The 19,266-nt window shown below is 48.7% G+C and overlaps 1 protein-coding gene and 1 pseudogene across 2 annotated transcripts in view; one reads left to right on the top strand and one right to left on the bottom strand.

The window, feature by feature from the left end:
* The first annotated feature begins 266 nt into the window (after positions 1–266).
* Positions 267–19,266, top strand: part of ZNF674 (zinc finger protein 674) — a 37,129-nt gene continuing 18,129 nt past the window's right edge. The window contains exons 1-4 of one of the 2 annotated variants that reach the window (XM_049644589.1): positions 267–1,161; positions 2,914–2,958; positions 7,657–7,783; positions 8,094–8,189. In XM_049644589.1, coding sequence (XP_049500546.1) covers positions 2,944–2,958; positions 7,657–7,783; positions 8,094–8,189 — 238 coding nt within the window. In that variant the 5' untranslated portion in view covers positions 267–1,161; positions 2,914–2,943. The other variant, XM_049644590.1, reaches the window with a different exon arrangement.
* On the bottom strand, positions 5,283–5,892 carry LOC125932146 (quinone oxidoreductase-like; annotated as a pseudogene).

Raw genomic sequence — 19,266 nt, 5'->3', positions numbered from 1 at the left:
CGGAGGCGGCGGGACCGGGGCCTCTGCGACCGTCCGCCGGCCCCTCGCCGCCCCCCGGCCTCTCGTGCGAGTCGTCCGGAAAACGGTCGCCCGCTCCGGTCCCTACATCGTGCCCCAGGCGAACCCCGTCGGAATCACTGGCCGCGACTCGCGCCATCTTGGCCATTGGCCGTGGAGGCCCCCGAAGCAGCTCGTGCGCGTGCGCCGCGCTCCGACCTCGGGCTGCGGGGCGCCGGGAGCGGAAGTGCTCCGCTGACCCGAGGGCGGCGCGAGGTCGCGCCGCTTGTTGTCATCCGACCTGGCTGTCGGGTTCTGGTAGCCAAGTACCGGGAGGCGGAGCAGGCACGGGCCGGAGGGCAGGTGGGGGTGATAGGTTCGCGCCCCTGCGACCTCGGGGCCCTGGGCTGAGTGTGGGCGACGGGCCGGGGGCGACAGCCAGTGATACTGTCATTGAGTCGGTGGGTCAGGTTCAGCGGCCGCTTGCTGAGTGTCTAGTACGTGCGAGGCGCCCTTGGGGTGCATGGTCATTCTCCCGAGGGCTGTGAGTAGGTACTACGATTGTCTTCATTATATCGCGAGAAAGCAACAACAGAAAGGCTCGTAGCCTGTCCAGAGTCACACGGCTAGAAAACCCCGGGAGATCCTTCTAGCACCTATGCGTTTCTAACGAACGTTCCCGAAATGTATCAACTTTGTGCTTGCTGTGTGCCTGCCCTGCTAGAACACAGCTCCGCCGGGTCGGGGAACTCTGATTACTTTGTTCACTGATGTACCTGCAACACGTTGGACAGGCCCACAGTAGGCACTCAACTTTTTCACTGAATGAATCAAAGCGACAGAGCGGGCAATCAGTTCGAGTCCACAGCTAGGACCCTTATGGGATGACGCAGTGCTTAGCTCCTTGTCTGGCGACAGTTAGGCTGCTACTAAGCGTTTACTCTTAACACTGAACCGAGGCCTTGCGGCTGCTTCCATAAAGTATTCCATCTGGGTTTTCCTCACTTTCACTGCCTCAGAGAGGTTGCTCACTGCATCTCCTGTGCGGTCATTGTTTCCAGGGTCAGGGCGCATCAGTGAGACCACTGCTCACCTCCTGCGGGCTCCGGCTCGGCCGCCCCTGGGCTTCCTAGTCTACAGAAGAGCCAGTGGAGGCCTCAGAAGGTGAGTTCCCTGGCTCAGGGACAGATGCGGTGCTGTGGCCATGGTCCCAACGGAGATGCGTTTGTCTCTGGATCCTTTGGTCCTGCGTCGTTAGGAACAAGAGAGCTCTTATCAGAGTCCTAGGAGGAGGAGCCTCAGCCCAGAGCCTAGGACAGAGGGAGGAGGTTCACAGGACAGACCCAGAGCCCAGGGCCGAGGGAGGAGGCTCTCAGGACAGACTGACCCCAGCGCTGAGGGTGGAGGCTTAGAGGACAGCAGGTCGAAGAAGAGCTGGACTTGGAGTGGCCTTTGTCCCTCCAGCTGAGAGAGACCATGCCCACTGTGTGACTGTGGGAAGTTGGATCCCATTGGGGGAGAGAGACGAAATGCACAGACAGGTGGAGTAATGCTGCCGTGAGGAGGGCGGCCTGCTGTGGTGCCTGTGAGGGTCGGATCAGGCTGACAGGGATCACTGCCAGCTGCACAGGACTCTCTCCTGACACTTCTGTGCACACAGCTTTTGCCATTGGATGTTTCTGGATTTGAGTGAGCCCCAGAGTGAGAACCTCCCACCTGCCGCTAGCAGAAATGTGGACTCTCCCTCCAGTCTGACTCAAGTACAGAAAGCTCTCGTATGGTTTTGTTTTTCACTTGGGAACATTTGCAAGCGGTCCAGAGGTATGTTGTCAGCTGTTTCTGCTGCCTCATTTTGGTGCCACTGTCCCTGGGCCTGAGAGCCCGAGTTGTTCACCTGCACGGGGCCGAGCTCTCTTGTCCCGAGGCCGCCGCAGGGGTTGCTGCAGTGACAGCAGCTACTCTGTGCAAAAGCTCCTTGCTGACACTTTCTTTAGAAAACCACCAAGGCGGGAAGAGCAGGCAGTTGAATGGGCATCATGGGAAAGGAGAAAGTGACAGGCAGAACTGGGTGGGGGCGGCCAGTGGAGGGCAGGGTGCACAGGGCGGCAGGGGCAGTGGTTTCCAGCTCCTTGTGGAACGATCGGTGCTGGGCTCCTCACCTGCCTCCCTGCCCCCGGCTGCCCCTCTGCCCCTTCTTCAGCCCTAGTTTGTCTCCTTCCTGCAAACCGCAGCCAGGTATCCCTGTCCTCCAGACTCTGCTAAGGGTCTGTCACTTTCGGGGCTCAGCGTAATCACTGTTCATTTCCATTTTATTAGTAATAATATTCACAGTCAAAAATGCAAGTTAACAAGGGATGTGAGGGTGGCTCAGTTGGTTAAGCGTCCGGCTTTGGCTCAGGTCATGATCTCACGGTGTGTAGGTTCGAGCCCCGTGTCGGGCTCCCTGCTGACAGCTCGGATTCTGTGTCTCCCTCTCTCTCTACTCCTCCCCTGCTCGTGCTCTGTCTCTCACTCCAAAAAAGAAATACTAAAAAAAATTTTTTTTAAATACAAGTAAACAAAACAAGAGGACTGCAATCATCAGCGAAAACCAGTATCAACATTTTAATCACCGCTGTTCCTCAGGACGTACTTATTGCCGAAGGAGTGAGATTGCGTTGCACTTCCTTTTTTGTAAACTGCTCTTAAATAGGTTAAGAAATGAAATAATATTCCAATGTATTTTGGAGGCCCACAAACACAGGTCACCTGCAAAGCCCACACGAGCTTATCCAAAGCCCAAGGGAACGGCCTGGGGCTCCTGGGCATGGTTGCACACCATCCTCCCCAGGGTGCAAGGGTGATTATTATCAGGCTGGTGGGGATGCTCTCCTGGCTGAATGCACTGATCTGGATGCCCCAATTCTGTCTTCCTAGATCTCTGCCCTTTGTCTCGAGCAGAACAGGATGGCCATGTTCCAGGTGAGTTCCTAATTTCCCCCTACTTTGTGTCCAGTGACCTTGAGGCAGCTTTGGGGCACCCGTATTGTACCCTTGACAATTGCGTTACTCCCCTCCGCCTCGGCTTTTTTCTGTCCATGCTGTCATCCACCTTGGGGTTCTCCGATCCTTCCCCTCACCACAACAAAAAAAATTAAAAAACGAGAGAGCAAGAAAGGAGTGCTCTCATCTCCTTCTTTCTCTGGGGCATGCACCGCCCCCCCTGCTTTTTTCTTTTCCTTCTCAGAGATAATTGTTGAAGCACAGAGTCTCCTTTTCCCCCGGTTCCATGGCCACTTCACTGTTGGCTTTTTTGTTATGTTCAAAACGTCGAAAGGAAATCCATGCTTGGCGTTTTACCGTGCATTAGAGGGTAGCTGAAACATCCCTATTTCTCCCCCTGGTGTCCCGTTTCTCCTCAGAGATGCCCGCTGGTAACAGTTGGGTGATGGCGAGGGGTAGACGCGTCTACGTGCGTTTCGTCCACTGAAAGCAGGAACACGTGCGGTGTTGGGCGTGAGGTTGCACGAACACCACCCTGCCCCACTCCCGTCTTGCTCTCCCCACCTGCTTGTATCCCAGGTGGTGGTCCTCATCCACTCGTACAGATGATTTCACCTCCTGGGCAGGGGGACGGATGCATCGTTTGAACTGTTTCTCTGTGGATATTCGGGTTTTTACCCCTCTTTTCCTGCTCTATACCGTGCCTCTCGGCTGACTCTGTATGTGTGTGCTCATTAGCGCAGGCGTTGATGGGGAATTCACCCGGAAGTTGGGTTTGTGGGTCAAAGGTACTCACACGTTAAACTGGCAGTCCCAGATCCTGGACTAGTTACTACTTTCACGAAATGTTAAAGACCACATCATTTCTGTGTTCAGCTTTTCCAGGCTGTTGCAAGAAGAAAAGGGATCCAATTCATGTTTTGAAGCCACTTAACCTTTTTTTTTTCCCTTGCCCCTAACAGTGATGGCATTTATTTAGTTTAGATAAAGACTTCCAATGCAGAACACTGTTAAGAATTAATCCTTAGGAACTATGTAAAAGAGATATGATGTAAGGCAAGTATTATATATAAAGTATATATGTGTATTAAGTACATATATATATATATATATATATACATAAAGATGAAATAGATCAACAGTTTTTATTTTCCTACAGAATTTACTGCAAGTTACCATGCTATGGAAACAAAAGCCGCCCACTCTTAATATGTCAAATTTGTTTAGTCATTTAAAGAAAAATATATGACTCCCATCAGACAGATAATTCTAAATCTACTTTGAAAATCAAATCATCAAGAAATATCTATCTGGAGAGACTACGGACCTACTGTCACACTAACAAAGATAAGGCTGCTATCTTCACAGAATATATGGATAATTAGTAATCAACCATTAACATAGTGAATGTTCTAATATTTGGGGAAATACTGGGAAACTATTTTTTATTTTATTTATTTTATTTTATTTTATTTTTTTTAATTTTTTTTAACGTTTATTTATTTTTGATACAGAGAGAGACAGAGCATGAACGGGGGAGGGGCAGAGAGAGAGGGAGACACAGAATCAGAAGCAGGCTCCAGGCTCTGAGCCATCAGCCCAGAGCCTGACGTGGGGCTCGAACTCACGGACTGCGAGATCGTGACCTGAGCTGAAGTCGGACGCCCAACCGACTGAGCCACCCAGGCGCCCGGGAAACTATTTTTTAAAAAACAAAGTTCTGTGGACATTGTTTACCTTGCCGATGAGATTAGTTTGGAAAAGGGGTCTTGTTTAGTCTAGAAAATCTTCAGAGTCCAATATAGTTCTGGGCTAAACAGATAACTGAAGATCCTTTACAAGGACAGGTAGGCTCGGAAATCACGCAGTCTTATTTTGAATTAGCTTGCTTTAGTCCAAGGTAGGGAATTAATGATCAAGTACCAGGAATTTCTGTAATGTACCCAATGCCAAATGGCTACTAACATTCTGTTTCCTACTATGATGACTCCTTGATTAGAGGTCGGCGGGAGGCATGAAACATATTGTGAACTATAAAGTAAATTGTACTCCAATGCCCCGATCTCTAAAGATAAATCTTGTTTTTCAATATAAGAAACTCACTAAATCAAATGAATGCTACTTGGAGCAAAAGTAGTATAAGTAAAACTGGGGCAGGAAACTTCTAATCGCACAGGAAATACATGAAAGACTGAATCATTCTAAGAGAAGAATCATCTTCCCAGTAGCCCCACTGCCGTGGATGATATTTTCATGAGCCTGGGCCACCTTCTCCAATGAATACTGAGAACCTATTACAGGTTTCAGCCGGCTGTGCCCAGAACCTTTAAACCAGAAGCTCTGGCAGTCTGGCATACGGCCAATCCAACTCCTCCACTAGCCCCATGAACCCGAAGACTTCCTCCAGCTTTCACACGGGCGCTGTGGAGCAGAGCTCGATAAGCAGTAAAATATGGGATACCGATGGCAGCTCCTTGTTTAAAGTCCAGTTTTTCTGGCAGTGGGTACACAGTGTGGTCTGCTGCAAGAGCATACTCAGCATAGCCCCCAGAGATGGTGCTGGGAGTGAAAACTCCGTCACCTTTCTTGAAAGTAGATACGTTACGTCCAACAGCTTCTGTTACCCCAGCCACGTCTGAACCAGGAGTATAGGGTAAGAGTGGTTTTATCCTGTGAGTAGCAGAACGAATCTATGTTTCCACTGGGTTTACACCACATGCATGGACCTTGATTACAACCTGATGGTCTTTTGGAGTTGGTACTGCCACATCCCGACTGGAGTTTCAGCACTTCCGGTCCACCAAATTCAACAACTCCAATTGCTCTCATCAATTTCAGTCCAGTTGCCATGGTGATCCGGTTCTAGAGAGGGGAAGCGAATTCTGCCAGGGCTCACTCAGATTCCACAAAAAAGGGGACCGAAGCCACTTAACCTTAAATGTGATAACGATACTGGGGCGCCTGGGTGGCTCAGTCGGTTGAGTGTCCGACTTCCACTCAGGTCATGATCTCACAGTTCATGGGTTCGAGCCCCGCATCGGGCTCTGTGCGCACAGCTCAGAGCCTGGGGCCTGCTTCGGATTTGGTGTCTCCTCCCTGTCTGCCCTTCCCCGCTTGTGCTCTGTCTCTGTCTCTGTCTCTGTCTCTCTCTCTCTCTCCAAAATAAACATTAAAAAAAAACATTTAAAAATTTAAAAAAATGTGATAACGATACTACAGAAGATAAATGAGGCTCGCGAGTCACCGAATATGGATCTGTGGATCTGGCAAGCATCGTTCTTCTGGAATGTGGATGTTCACCCACCAGGAAGCTCCCAACCCCCGTGCTGCTGGGATTTTCTCAACGTATAATTGGCATAAAACAAAACTCATCAATTAAAAAAAAACAGGAACGAGAGATGCTCCCTCTGTTCTTCTCACTTGCGGATTTACAAGGGTTTTAGGAACTCCACACTGGGCACCTAGAGGAGAGACCAGAATATGTTTCCTGTTGCTTCATAGTCCTGAGTAGCTGTGTTTGGAACTGTTCTAGCTCAGCGTCCCCTGCGAAGCCTTCTCCGCCAGCCCCACGCAGACCTGACTAATTTCTGTTCTCTGTTCCCTCTGCTCCCCCCACCGTTGCCCTCAGAGGACAGGAGCCCACCCTGCTGCCCGCCCTCCCCTTCATACATGAGTGTGTAAGTGTCGTTCTCCCTCTGGCAGGCTCAGCTCCTTCTGTTCAGAAAGTGTGTTTTTGTCTTTATTAATCTTTACATCCTTGGGACTTACCTGCTCGTCCCTATTTGGTAAACAAGTTGGAATATTGCATTTCCAGGGTAAGATGTTTTAATGGCTCATCTGTTTCTTTATAAAGGTTAAAGTAACTTTAGTTACATAAACACTGTATACTGGACTGTCTCAAATAGCGTAGGGAGCAGCAAAGAACATTTGTGTAGACGAGCAATGCAGTGTCATGTTGAAAAATGTGGATGTCGGGGAAAAAAAAAAAAAGAAAAATGTGGATGTCGGGGCACGTGGGTGGCTCAGTCCGTTAAGCATCTGACTTTGGCTCAGGTCGTGCCCTCACGGCTCATGAGTTCGAGCCCCGTGTCGGGCTCTGTGCTGACAGCTCAGAGCCTGGAACCTGCTTCAGATTCTGTGTCTCCCTCCCTCTCTGCCCCTCCACCACTCGTGCTCTCTGTTTTCAAAACTAAATAAAAATGTTAAAAAAAGAATAAGATAAAAACATGGATGTGGCTGGGGTGCTGGGGTGGCTCAGTTGGTTGAGTGTCGCTCTCTAGGTTTCAGCTGTGGTCACGATCTCAGGGTCATGAGATCGAGCCGAGTGTCGGCGCCACACTGGGCGTAGAGTCCGCTTGGGATTCTCTTTCTCTCTCCCCCCTGCTCCTGACCCGCTTGCTTCCATGTACACTTTCTCTCTCTTTCTAATTACAAAAACCCCTAACACGTCGGTTTGGAAAGCAGAAGGCATGTCTTTTCATCCCCGTGTCCTAGCTGTGTGACCCTGCACAAGTGACTTTACACTCTGTGTGCATTACTGTCCTCATCGGTCAGGGCTGTCCCGGGATGGTGGCGATACTGAACCTCTACCACGAGAGAAAGACCTAAGATGGGACACACTGTCCCGTCTGTCCCCCAGCTGAGCCCTCTGGGCTAATGAGGAATGTGCCATTGCAGGAGTCCTTGACCTTCCGGGACGTGTTTGTGGACTTCACCCTGGAGGAGTGGCGATGTCTGGACTCGGCTCAGAAGAACCTGTACAGGGACGTCATGCTGGAGAACTACAGCCACCTGGTCTCCGTGGGTGAGGGACCGTGCCACAGTGTGACCGGAACACACACATACACGTGTCACCTAGCTGGTACCTGCTCAGGGGCGTCTGGAGCCCCGGACGAGTTCGGGCCTAAGGCTCACTGTTGGGAAGTCGTAACCCTGTTTGCACCCCACACGGGACACTGTGCCGTCGCCTGCTCTGTGGTGTGGTGCACTGAGGGGCATAGCTGTCCTCCTGGGCGGGCACCCAGGCCGGACCACCTTTGGTCGGCAGGGTTTGGTGTCGGTTCTGGAACCCATGTGGCGTTAATAACAAAGTCTGTGTCATTTCCCCTCCTCAGGACAGCTAGTTCCCAAACCCGATGTGGTCATCAGATTGGGACAAGGAGGAGAGGCCAGGACAGCAGAGGGAGAGACCCCGACGCGGAACCCTCTGGGTGAGCAGGTGCCGGGCCAGTCAGGCCAGGGGACCTGGTAGGTCAGTGAGAGCCTGGCGTGGGGGGCCCGCCTGGGAGCTCTTCTCCACGCCCCTAGACTCGGGGACACAACTTGGGTTCAATGAAGCGAGCTGCTGTCACATCCACGCGGTGCCCCCACCGACCGCCCTCCCGCAGCCTCCTTGTTCTTGCTGGGGTTCAGGCAGTGCACCCCATTTGTTCAGGTCCCCTCTCTAGCTCCCAGTATCCTCGGTGGCGGGGGAAGTACCGAGCCTTCCCCCTGTGTGCTCCCCCTGCTTTCTGGAAGCTCACAGGGCATTTCCTCTCTCTTGGGCGTTTGCATTTTCCTCAAGACGTGGGTGCAGGCGTGAGGGTTCCTCTTTATTTACACCCTGCGGGCCCTTCCATTGACACCTGTAGTCTTCTTCAGCCCCAGGAAAACAATCCGCCTGGTTCCTTGCAGCTGGTGTGGACCAAAAGCTTTGCTAGTGACCTTCAGCTAGGCCAGGCCGGGCAGCCACCATGGTCTTGTCTGTGCTCAGGTTGTGCAGATGGTGTCAACCTTCCCACGACCGTGTCCTCTCGTCTCAGCTCCTCAGTCCCTTCCAGACCTGACTCGACCCTGCCTGTTGTCAGGATCCTGCTCGCATCAATGCTTCCCTCCCACTCCCCTGTCTTCTGTGTCATCTCTGTATTCACTGAAAACAGGTCAACCTGAGAGGACATTTCCCCAGGCGGCTCGCTCCAGTGAGCGCCGCCTCAGGTCTGGGCACAGCTGCCCTTGCCCTTGTCCGGTGGGGGGCTGGTTTGGTTGGTTTTGCTCTGGGCCCCTTGTGGGACCCCCACACTCTTCAGATGCAGATCTTCCTCCGTTTGTTGCCCACGCACGGCGGCCGGTCCGTGGGCCCATCTTCAGGGCGTGCGTGTGGATTCCGGGACTGCCCCGCGTGCTCCGTGGACCAGCAGCCGGGGCCCTAAGCAGAAGGTCACGCGCTGGGTTCCACCTCAGGGTCACAGATGTGAATCCGCTCTGCAGCGGCTGTTCAGACACTGGTGGCAGAGCCCCGGCTGCGCCGGCCGCGGGCCTGGCCGCGCCCTTGTTTCCCCTGAAGCCTTCCCCGCGCCTCGCGCCGGCTGGGCTGTGCGCCGTCTCTCTCGGGGCCTGCACCCCCTCCCTCCTCCCACGGCCGTTTGGGGGTGCGCCTTCCGCTTTCTCGCTCAGTCTACCCTACGTCCGCGGCCTTGCGGAGATCTGTGAGGATTTCTGCTATGTTGGCGGCGTGCTTTTTCCCACCTGCCACGTTTCCGGGAATCAAAATGTCTAGTTGTCCGCGCAGCGGTGCCCTGGAAGGAGGAGGCCCACACTCAGAGGCGCGGCCCCCTCTTGGGGTCCCCGCTCCCTCGGGTTCGGAACTGTATTATGTTAGGGTAACCGTCTGCTCGTGCACTGTAGGTGCGGCGCAGTGCGGGACACGGGGTCCTCCGGCGCGTTCCCCCTCTCACCACCAAGGGCTGCCTCTTCTCAGGTTCGTGTCTGTAATTCTGCTGGTGGCACCTCCTGGGCCCGGGCATACCTCCCCACCTGCATTTCTGGCGGTTTCTATTTTGCCCCCCCCCACCCCCACCCCTCTGAACACTCAGGATGGAGCTCGGTTACACCTCGGCCTGCGGGTCCCAGCTCTGTACGAAGCTGGGTGCTGTTGGTAGTTGCTGTGCGGGTTCCCTGCGGAAGGGGAGGTGGTAGTCTCAGCTGCTGTGTTTGCACTCCAGCAGGTAACTTCTTCAAACCTCGCTCTGTGGGGGTGGCTTATCCTCTGCCGAGAGCACAGACCCCTGGGAGAGCGCCTACATCTTATCTGTCCAGCTGTGAGGCTGGGGGCACGTTCGTCAGATACGTTTGTTTGGGACGAGGGCAGAGGAAGGGGGTTCGGGGCTCATCCACAGCCCAGTAGTCAAGAACCTAGGCTTTGGAGCTCACAGGCGGGGTTCAGATTCTGGCTTCTTTGCTCACTGGCCGTCCCTCCCTCCACACACTGGCCCCAGAGTCTCATTGCCTGTTTGTGGAGGCGGCTGATGCTAGAACTTCCGGGACGGTCCGAATTGAAGGAGTGGGTGAACGTAAGCCTGGCCCCGTGGAAGCTCTCAGTAAATGTCATCACTGTTGTCACTGTTGTGCATGGAAAATAGTTTTTATTACAGTCATGGTTAACCAGACGTGTGTCACCTAGTGGCCTGTGGACCCCTCAGGGTACCCCACGAGGTGGTCCCTCCCGGTGGAAATGTTTTCAGAAAGCCTGGGGTGGGCCCGGTTCTGTGCGTTTTGAGCGACACTCCAGGTAGATCTGACTCCGTGTCTAGTTAAGATCCGCAGTTTAACCATCCCCGGAGAGGGGTCTAGGGGCACGGGGACACATGGCCAGGCCTCCCCCAGAAGCCTGGGATCCGTTGGGACGGAAGGCGGGGCGTGTGGACTCACTGCTGGGCATTTTGCCCCTCTTCCCTCATTCCCCCAGACCTCAGGCCGCTCTGGGACTGCACATTCCCTGGGCCTTGGAGGAAATTTCTGGCAGGTCCCATAACTTCTCTGCTTGTGCTGAGATATAGCAATCTTCTAGGAACCGTTAGTCTGCAGAGTGGCCTCACGGTGGTCATCAGGGTTGTCCAGTCCCAGGTAGTGGCGTGAAGTCTGAACTTCATTGATGGTGGTTGAGCTTTTCCCAGAAAAGTCTTTGCCTTGCTTCGTTTTCCCTGTCTTTTGTTTTCTTTTTCCTTCTCCTTCTACCTTTATTTACTTTGGGTTTATTTTGCTGTTCTTTTCTAGCTTTCTTCCTGACATCTTATCCTGAAAATGCACACACTGAACAAGTGAAAGAATCATAGTTTGAATACCCATAGAGGGGCGCCTGGGTGGCGCAGTCGGTTGAGCGTCCGACTTCGGCCAGGTCACGATCTCGCGGTCTGTGAGTTCGAGCCCCGCGTCAGGCTCTGGGCTGATGGCTCGGAGCCTGGAGCCTGTTTCCGATTCTGTGTCTCCCTCTCTCTCTGCCCCTCCCCCGTTCATGCTCTGTCTCTCTCTGTCCCAAAAATAAATAAAAAACGTTGAAAAAAAAATTAAAAAAAAAAAAAAAATGAATACCCATAGAATTCCACCTAGGTTCTACAGCGAACATTTTGCTCTGTTTGCTTTTTCTCATATCTCTATGTGTCCTAATTCCTCTGTCCTCCCATCAGCCCCCTTTCTTTCTTTTTAATGTTTTTATTTATTGTTGAGACAGAGAGAGACAGAGCGTGAGCAGGGGAGGGGCAGAGAGAGAGGGAGACGCAGAATCCGAAGCAGGCTCCAGGCTGTGAGCTGTCAGCACAGAGCCTGACACGGGGCTCCAACTCACGGACTGTGAGATCATGACCTGAGCTGAAGTGGGTCGCTTAACTGACTGAGCCACCGAGGTGCCCCTATCAGCCCCCTTTCTTTTTGTGATGTGTTTCCTGGTAACTTTCAGAGACCAGTACATTTCACCCCTGAATACTTTCCCAGGCATGTCATTAACTATGTTTGTGTTGAATGCTTTTTGTGATGTGTTTCCTGCTGAGTTTCTGAGATCTGGACACTTCACCCCTGAATACTTCTGCAGGCATATCATTAACTAGAATTCATGATTTTTTAGTAGTGTTTGTCCATAATGCTTAGTAGGTATTTTAATAAAAAAATTCATAAGTAGCACCGTATGGTATTTGATTGTATATGATGACATTTATCATAATCCCCATGTATATGTTTCATGTATTTTCATTATATATTTATGCTGAGATGACTGTTCTTAAGTGATATTTATGGAGGTATAATTTATATGCCGTAAGCTACCTTTCTTACGCGTACAGTCCTGTAGATTTGACAGAGATTTAGTCATGGAACCAAAATACTGGACCTTTTCATTCCCCTAAAGCATATCCTTGTGCCTCTATATAATTAAAGGTCTTCCTCACTCCCAAATCTGGGATTTGGAAATGGATTCTTCTCATTTCTTTCTAGTCTGCTAGTTTTATTCTTTCTAGAATGTCCTATAAATGCATCTTATAGTGGCCTGCCTTACGGGTCTTGCTTCTTTCACTTAATGCTTCTTAGCTTCATCCGTGTTTGACATGTATCAGCATCTTGTTCCTTTTTGAAGGTGAATGATGTTGTATTTGCTTATTCATTAAGCAGTTTATGCACATTGGATTCTTCTGGAATTTTTGGTCATTATGAAAGAAGTTGGTATGAGCATACACATCCAGGTGTTTGCATGGGCACGTTTTCATATTCTTGGATAAATACCTGGAGTGGTATTGCTTGGTCATGTGGTAAATGTATATTTAACTTCACGAGATATTACCCCGCTGCTTCTCAGCATGGCCGTACCATTTTCGTTGACCACCCCCAACATAAGAATTCTGGGTGTTTTGTATCCTCGTCATTACTTGGTATTCTGAGTGTTGTTAGTTTTTCTTTTTAGTAGATGTGTAGGGAGCACCTTACTGTGATTTGAATCTGCATTTCTCCAATAACTAGTGGTTAGTGTCTTTTCATGTGTTTACTTGCCATCCGGACATCTTGGGCGAACTGTCTGTGGTAATGTTTTGCCATTTTTGTTGCTATTAAATGGTAAGAGCTCTTTACGTTTTCTAGATGCAAGTCCTTTATCAGCTATGTGTTCTCTGTGTATTTACTCCCAGGCTGTGGCTTGTTTTTATCTTACTAGTGTCTTTCAAAAGAAGACATTCTTAATTTTGATAAAGTCCAGTTTATATGGTTCTTTTATGGTTCATGCCCTTTGTGCCCCATTACACAATTCTCTGTCTAACCCACGGTAGCACAGATTTTTCTCATATGATTTCCTTTGGACGATTTATAATTTTAGCTCTTACATTTAGGTTCTTTTATGGTTCATGCCCTTTGTGCCCCATTACACAATTCTCTGTCTAACCCATGGTAGCACAGATTTTTCTCATATGATTCCTCCTTTGGAAGATTTATAATTTTAGCTCTTACATTTAGGCCAATGGGCATAATGAGATACGCATTCTTTTTATCTGGTGTGAGGTAAGGATCAATGTTCTTTTCTTTGCATATGCATATTCAGTTCCAGCAGCATTTTTGAAAAGACTATATTTTCTCCATCGATTTACTTTGTCCCTCTTATTGAGAACAGGTGAACACATATGCGTTGGCCTATATGCCTATACTACATTGTCTTAATTCCTGTAGCCTGATATTAAGTGTTCACATCAGGTAGTATGAATCTTCCAACTTTGTTCTTCCTTTTCATAATGTTTTGGCTATTCTGGGTCCTTGATATTTTCATATACATTTTAGAATCAACTTACCAGTTTCCACATAATAGCCTGCGGGGATTTTGTCTGGGACTGCCTTGAGTCTGTGGATCATTGAAATACTTAACAACATTGACTCTTACGATTCATGAACATGATGTATCTCTCAATTTATTTGGGTCTTTTAACATCCATCTCAGCAATATCGTAGTTTTGAATGCACAGGTCTTGCATAGGAAGTGCAATTGCAATTTAAACATTCTATTTTAAACATTTAGTCTTTGTCACTATCTTTTATTTTTTTATTTAAAAATTCTTTTTTAATGTTTCTTTATTTTTGAGAGAGAAAGAGAGGCAGACTGCAAGCGGGGGAGGGGCATAGAGAGGGAGACACAGAATGTGAAGCAGGCTCCAGGCTCTGAGCTGTCAGCACAGAGCCCGACGTGGGGCTTGAACCCATGAACCGTGGGATCATGACCTGAGCTGAAGTCAGACACTCAACCGACTGAGCCACCCAGGCGCCCCTATAATTTTCAAATGTATTATATCTACATACGTTTTAACTCCCCCCCAGACAGTGTTATAATTTTTGCTGTCAACTACCATTCATATCTTAAAGAATTCAAAAGGATAAAAATAACCTGTTATATTTACCCAGATATTTTACCATTTCTGCTGCTCTTTATTCCTGAAGTTCTGTGCTTCCCTCTGATACTATTTCCTTTCACTCTGAAGATTCTGTATCATTTCTCTTACAACAAGTCTACTGGTGACAATATCTCTTAGTTTTCCTTCTGTGAGTTTTTAAATTTCATCTTCGTTCTTTTTTTAAGTTTATTTATTTATTTTGAGAGAGAGCGTGCGCGCACAAGCAGGGGAGAGGCAGCGAGAGAGGGAGGGGGTGAATTCCAAGCAGGCTCCGTGCTGTCAGCACACAGCCTGACGTGGGTCTCGATCCCACAAACCATGAGATCATGACCTCAGGTGAAACCAAGAGTCAGAAGCTTCACTGACTGGACCACCCATGCACCCCTCATTTTCATTCCTAAAAGAAATTTTTGCTGTATTTAAAATTCTGGGTTGACAGTTCTTCATCTTTGGTATTTTTAAGATGTTCCATTATCTTCTGGCCTCCATTGTTTCTGATGACAACTTTACAGTCATTTGAATCACTGTTTCCTTATACACAGTGTGCTTGTTATTCAAGATTTTTTTTTAATTTTTAAAAACATTTATTTATTTTTGAGAGAGAGACAGAGTGTAAGCAGGGGAGGAGCAGAGAGAGAGGGAGACACAGAATCCAAAGCAGGCTCCAGGCCCTGAGCTGTCAGCACAGAGCCCGACACGGGGCTCAAACCCATGAACCGTGAGATCATGACCTGAGCTGAAGTCGGACACTCAACCGACTGAGCCCCAGGTGCCCCAAAGCTTTTTTTTTTTTTTTTTAACTTTGCTTACCAGCCATTTGATTGTAATGTTTCTGGGTGTTTCTTTGAGTTCATCTTGTTTCTGGTGTGCTAAGCTTCTTGAATCTGTTATGTCTTTCTCCAAATTTGGAAAATTTTTTGACCTTTATTCAGATCTTTTTTTTTGCACGAATTTCTCTTCCTTTGAGGACTCTAATGACATGAATGTTGGGCCTTGGGATATTGTCTGTTCTGCAGGTTGGCAGGTTGGATCATCTCTGTCAGTTTAACACCCAAGTTCATTGACTCTTGCCTCTGTCGTTGCCATTCTTCTAAGTCCATCCTGTGAGTTGGTGTTCTAATTTCAAATAATTGTGTTTTTTAGTTCTAAATTTCAGTTTCTTTTTTACGGTTTCTGTATCTCTTGAGTACTTCTATTTATCCATTTTTTAAATTTAGCCATTTATTTCAGGTGTGTTTGCCTTTATCATAGAGCTTAGTTACAATAGTTACTTAAATGTCTTTGATAATTCCAGTATCTGAGTGATCTCAGGATTGGCATCGGTTGAATATCTCTTCCCTTAGGAAGAATTGGTCACATTTTGCTGGTTGTTTGTTATATTGAATAATTTTGGATTCTTAGATAATGGCGATGGTTTTGTTGTTTTTAATCTTTGTTTATCATGTAATAAACCCTGTTAGATTCGGATCACCAGTTTTGTCTCATCTTCTATGGATGTTAATTCATCAGTTAGGTTTTCACTGCCTTTCCTGTGCTTCTTTGGATCTTCCCTATGTATGCACCATTCAAGTCTTGGTCTGAGACTTGAGTGGTGATGTAAGTCTTTGTGCAGTTATCAGAGACCTTGCCGTCCTGCTTCAGGTCTGTCTCATGCGTTTGTCACTCAGGTGTTAGACTTGCTTGAGCTGTGGTTTAAATCTTAGTTTAGTTCAGTTCTTAAAGCCTTGGCGTGAGGCTTTTCTTGCCCTTGCACACAAGCCACAGGACTGGGGAAGTTCATATGCCATGGGGACAGAATCTTGCAAAAAATGAGGGAGGGACAAAAAGGAAATTCACTAGAAAAAATAAAAGGAAACTCACTATATGAGCTGCTTCTCTACCTTTTGACTCTCCCCTCAGAGTCTGCCTGCTTTTGTTTATTTTTCAGAGTCCTCAAGTAGTCGGATTTACATAATTTTGTCCAGAGTAAATTTTAGTTGCAAGAATCAGCAGGAGAGAGAGGCTATAGTAGACATCTTCCACGGTGGCCAGTAATGGAAACCTTGATTTTATTCATTCTTGCTTTTATCTCTATTATTTCCGTGCCCCTGCTCATTTCAACTGAATTTCTTTCCTTTTCTAGTTTCATAAGGTAGAAGCTTAGGTCGTTGCTTTGATAGTTTCCTTTTCTAATGTAAGCATTGGGAAAGTTACCACAGTCTCTGAGTACGGATTTCTCTGTTTTCACCCCTTTATTGTGGTGTAATTGACACAGAAGAAATTGCATGTCTTTGTACTGCACAATCTGCTAAATGTTGACATGCACACCCATGAATCCATCACCACAACTAAGATAATGAAGTCATAGAGTGAGTTGGGAAGTATTTCCTCCCTCTTCAGCTCTTCCGAAGAATTTGTGTAGAAGCCGGTATTATTTCTTAAACGTCTGGTAGAATTCTCCAGTGAAGTCAGCTGCACCCGGAGTTTTCTTTGTGGAAAGGTTTTAAGCTACCATTTCAATTCCTTTAAATACTTACTGGTTTATTCATATTATTTCTTCTTTTTTTGATGTTTGTTTTTGAGAGAGAGAGAGAGAGAGAGAGACAGAGCACGAGCAGGGGAGGGGCAGAGAGAGAGAGAGAGGGAGACACAGATTCTGAAGCAGGCTTCATCCAGGCTCTGAGCTGTCAGCACAGAGCCTGGTGTGGGGCTGGAACCCACGAACCGCAAGATCATGACCTGAGCCGAAGTTGCGCGTTCAATAGACTGAGCCACTCAGGTCCCCCTCATGTTATTTGTTCTTGAATGAGCTTTGGTAACTTGTGTCTTTCAAGGAGTTTGTCTGTTTCACTTAAGTTGTCAAATTTATTGGGATAAAGTTGTTAAGGTCAGGCGTAGGTCAGGGTAAAGATAAGAGTCAGAAGCTAAAAAATTTTAGCAGTCAAAAGTCTTTATTGGGAATTAAGATCTCGGGCGAGGTTCCGTGGCTTGGGGACAGAGAGAGAGAGGAGTCAGGGAAGTCGCGCCTGGGTGTGGTGGGGTAGGGTTTTTAAGCTGCAGTGGTTCCAGGTTTAGGTCCGGGTGGGCCTTTTTTGCGCCAGGTCGTGCTGTCGCTCGGTGATTGGTTGACCTTCAGTTCGTTCTGGCAGGCTGCTCGGGGCTTTCCATTAGGTTGCGCTGGCGAGATGGCCGTCCCCTCCACTGTGGTTCCAGGGACATCCTAACATTCCAACCTCTTATTGGTGATAATGGGCGATGGATCTGATCTGGCTGCTTCCTGTGGGTGTAAGGGCGACGTCATGGTATGTGGGGTCTGAGGTTGGAATGCGGGATAATGGCCGGACCACCATCTGGTGAAATGCAACCTGGGAAACTTCATGAATTCGTTTCCATACGAAACGGGGAAAACAAGGTAAGAGCATAAGTATTATACAGATAGCAACTAGTGGGGTGACTATGGTGTGGAGCCAAGTTAGGAGGGGTGATTGCCACCAGGAGGTTAGGGGGTCTGAGGATCCTGGGTGGGCGGATAGAGTTTTTTGGATTTCCTTTAGGTGTTCTATATTGGTTTCAACTAAGCCTGATTCATTGAGGTAGTAGAAACATTCTTCCCTCAGGAACAGGCATGTTCCCCCTTTTTCTGCTGTCAGGAGATCTAGGGCTCGTCGGTTTTGTAGAGTGACCTGTGCTAGGGAGTTGATCTGCCTTTGTAAGGCGGTTAGGGAGGTTCCTGAGGCTTCTATTGCGATTTGGAGCCTGTCTGACAGATCCCCGGAGGAGCTAATGGAGTGTATTAGGGAGCTGGTCCCAACACCGTCGGCCAGTAGGGAGGTGGCCAGGGATAGTCTGACCATTTAGTGGGAGGAAAACGGCTCGTTTTTGGAGATGGAATTCGAGGAGTTGATGGAGTTCTTCCTGTCCGTATAGGGTGAGTTGGGGGATGATGGTGACTGGGAGACAGATAGAAGTGTTTTTGGGTATTTGTTTATAAGCCGTGCCATTGCACCAATAGAATCCCCCTGGGGGGGATTGTGGCTAGGCATAGGCAAGGGGGAGGGGCAAGTTGGGGAGGCATAAGAAGAGTAGCATGTTGGGTGAGATGTGTTGTATTGAGGGGTCTCAGTGAGGATGGGAACCTGTAGGGAGATTTGACTTCTGGGGTGGTTGGTGGAGTTAGTGGCGTTGAGAAAGGGGGTGGGTAATGGGACGGCTATTACTGGATCCCGCTGGAGGGATGCGCAAAGAAAGCAGTGTGACAGGTTAGTTAAGCCTGAGTGGTTAAGCAGGACTGTTCCTTGTCTGATTAGTGTAAGCCATGAGAAGGGATGTTGTGTGGGGGGTGTCTGCAGTTGGGTTTTGAGCTGGTTTTCTTGGTCCGTGATCGTTTGGGTAAGATCTTTAAGGTTGGAGAGGGAAGGAGCCATTGAGGGTTCGTAGGTTCGATAGATGGTTAAAGAGGAGACGGGGTTAGAGTGATGGCCGTTCTGATACAGTTTGCCCCTTGTCCCGGTTTGCCAGTGGATATCCCATGGATCAGGGATAGTAAGGGTAAAGTTGCTACCTTGTAAGCAGAAGCGGCCGGTCTTTTTCCCTGTGAAACAGTTTCAGTTGAGCCAGTGCATGTTACAATAGCTATAGGGGCATTCTCTATATTGGGTGGGGGAGGTTTGGGAGCATATACTGTTGGTTTGGCCATATAAAAAGCAAATAGCAGGCTGTATGTGTGCAGCAGCTTGGAGGGTGTTGATTTGTGGAAGTAGGGTGGCAGGATTGAGTCTGGGGGAGAATTGGAGAGATATTTCAGGATTTTTAACAAAGAGCAGATGGAACAATTGTATGTGTGATGGGGAGAGGTGTGCCAGGGCCTTATGTGTAAGGAGATCAGATAGACGGTGCGATGGGAGTACCGTTAGGGGGCAGTGTAGGGTGAGTTTGAGTGCCTCTTTGGTTAGGGTGGCTGCTGCTGCAAGTGCTGTAAGGCAGGGTTGCCACCCCCTGATGGTAGGGTCCAGTCGTTTAGAGAGGTAGGCGACAGCTTGTAACTTGGGGCCACATGGTTGGGCTAGGAGCCCTGTTGCAATTCCAGCCCTTTCATCTGTGTATAAGAGGAAAGGCTTTGAAACACTGGGGAGGGAAAGGA

This window comes from Panthera uncia, chromosome X (genome assembly GCF_023721935.1).
Source record: "Panthera uncia isolate 11264 chromosome X, Puncia_PCG_1.0, whole genome shotgun sequence".
NCBI classification, from domain to species: domain Eukaryota; kingdom Metazoa; phylum Chordata; class Mammalia; order Carnivora; family Felidae; genus Panthera; species Panthera uncia.
This window is presented reverse-complemented; position numbering and strand designations above follow the sequence as displayed.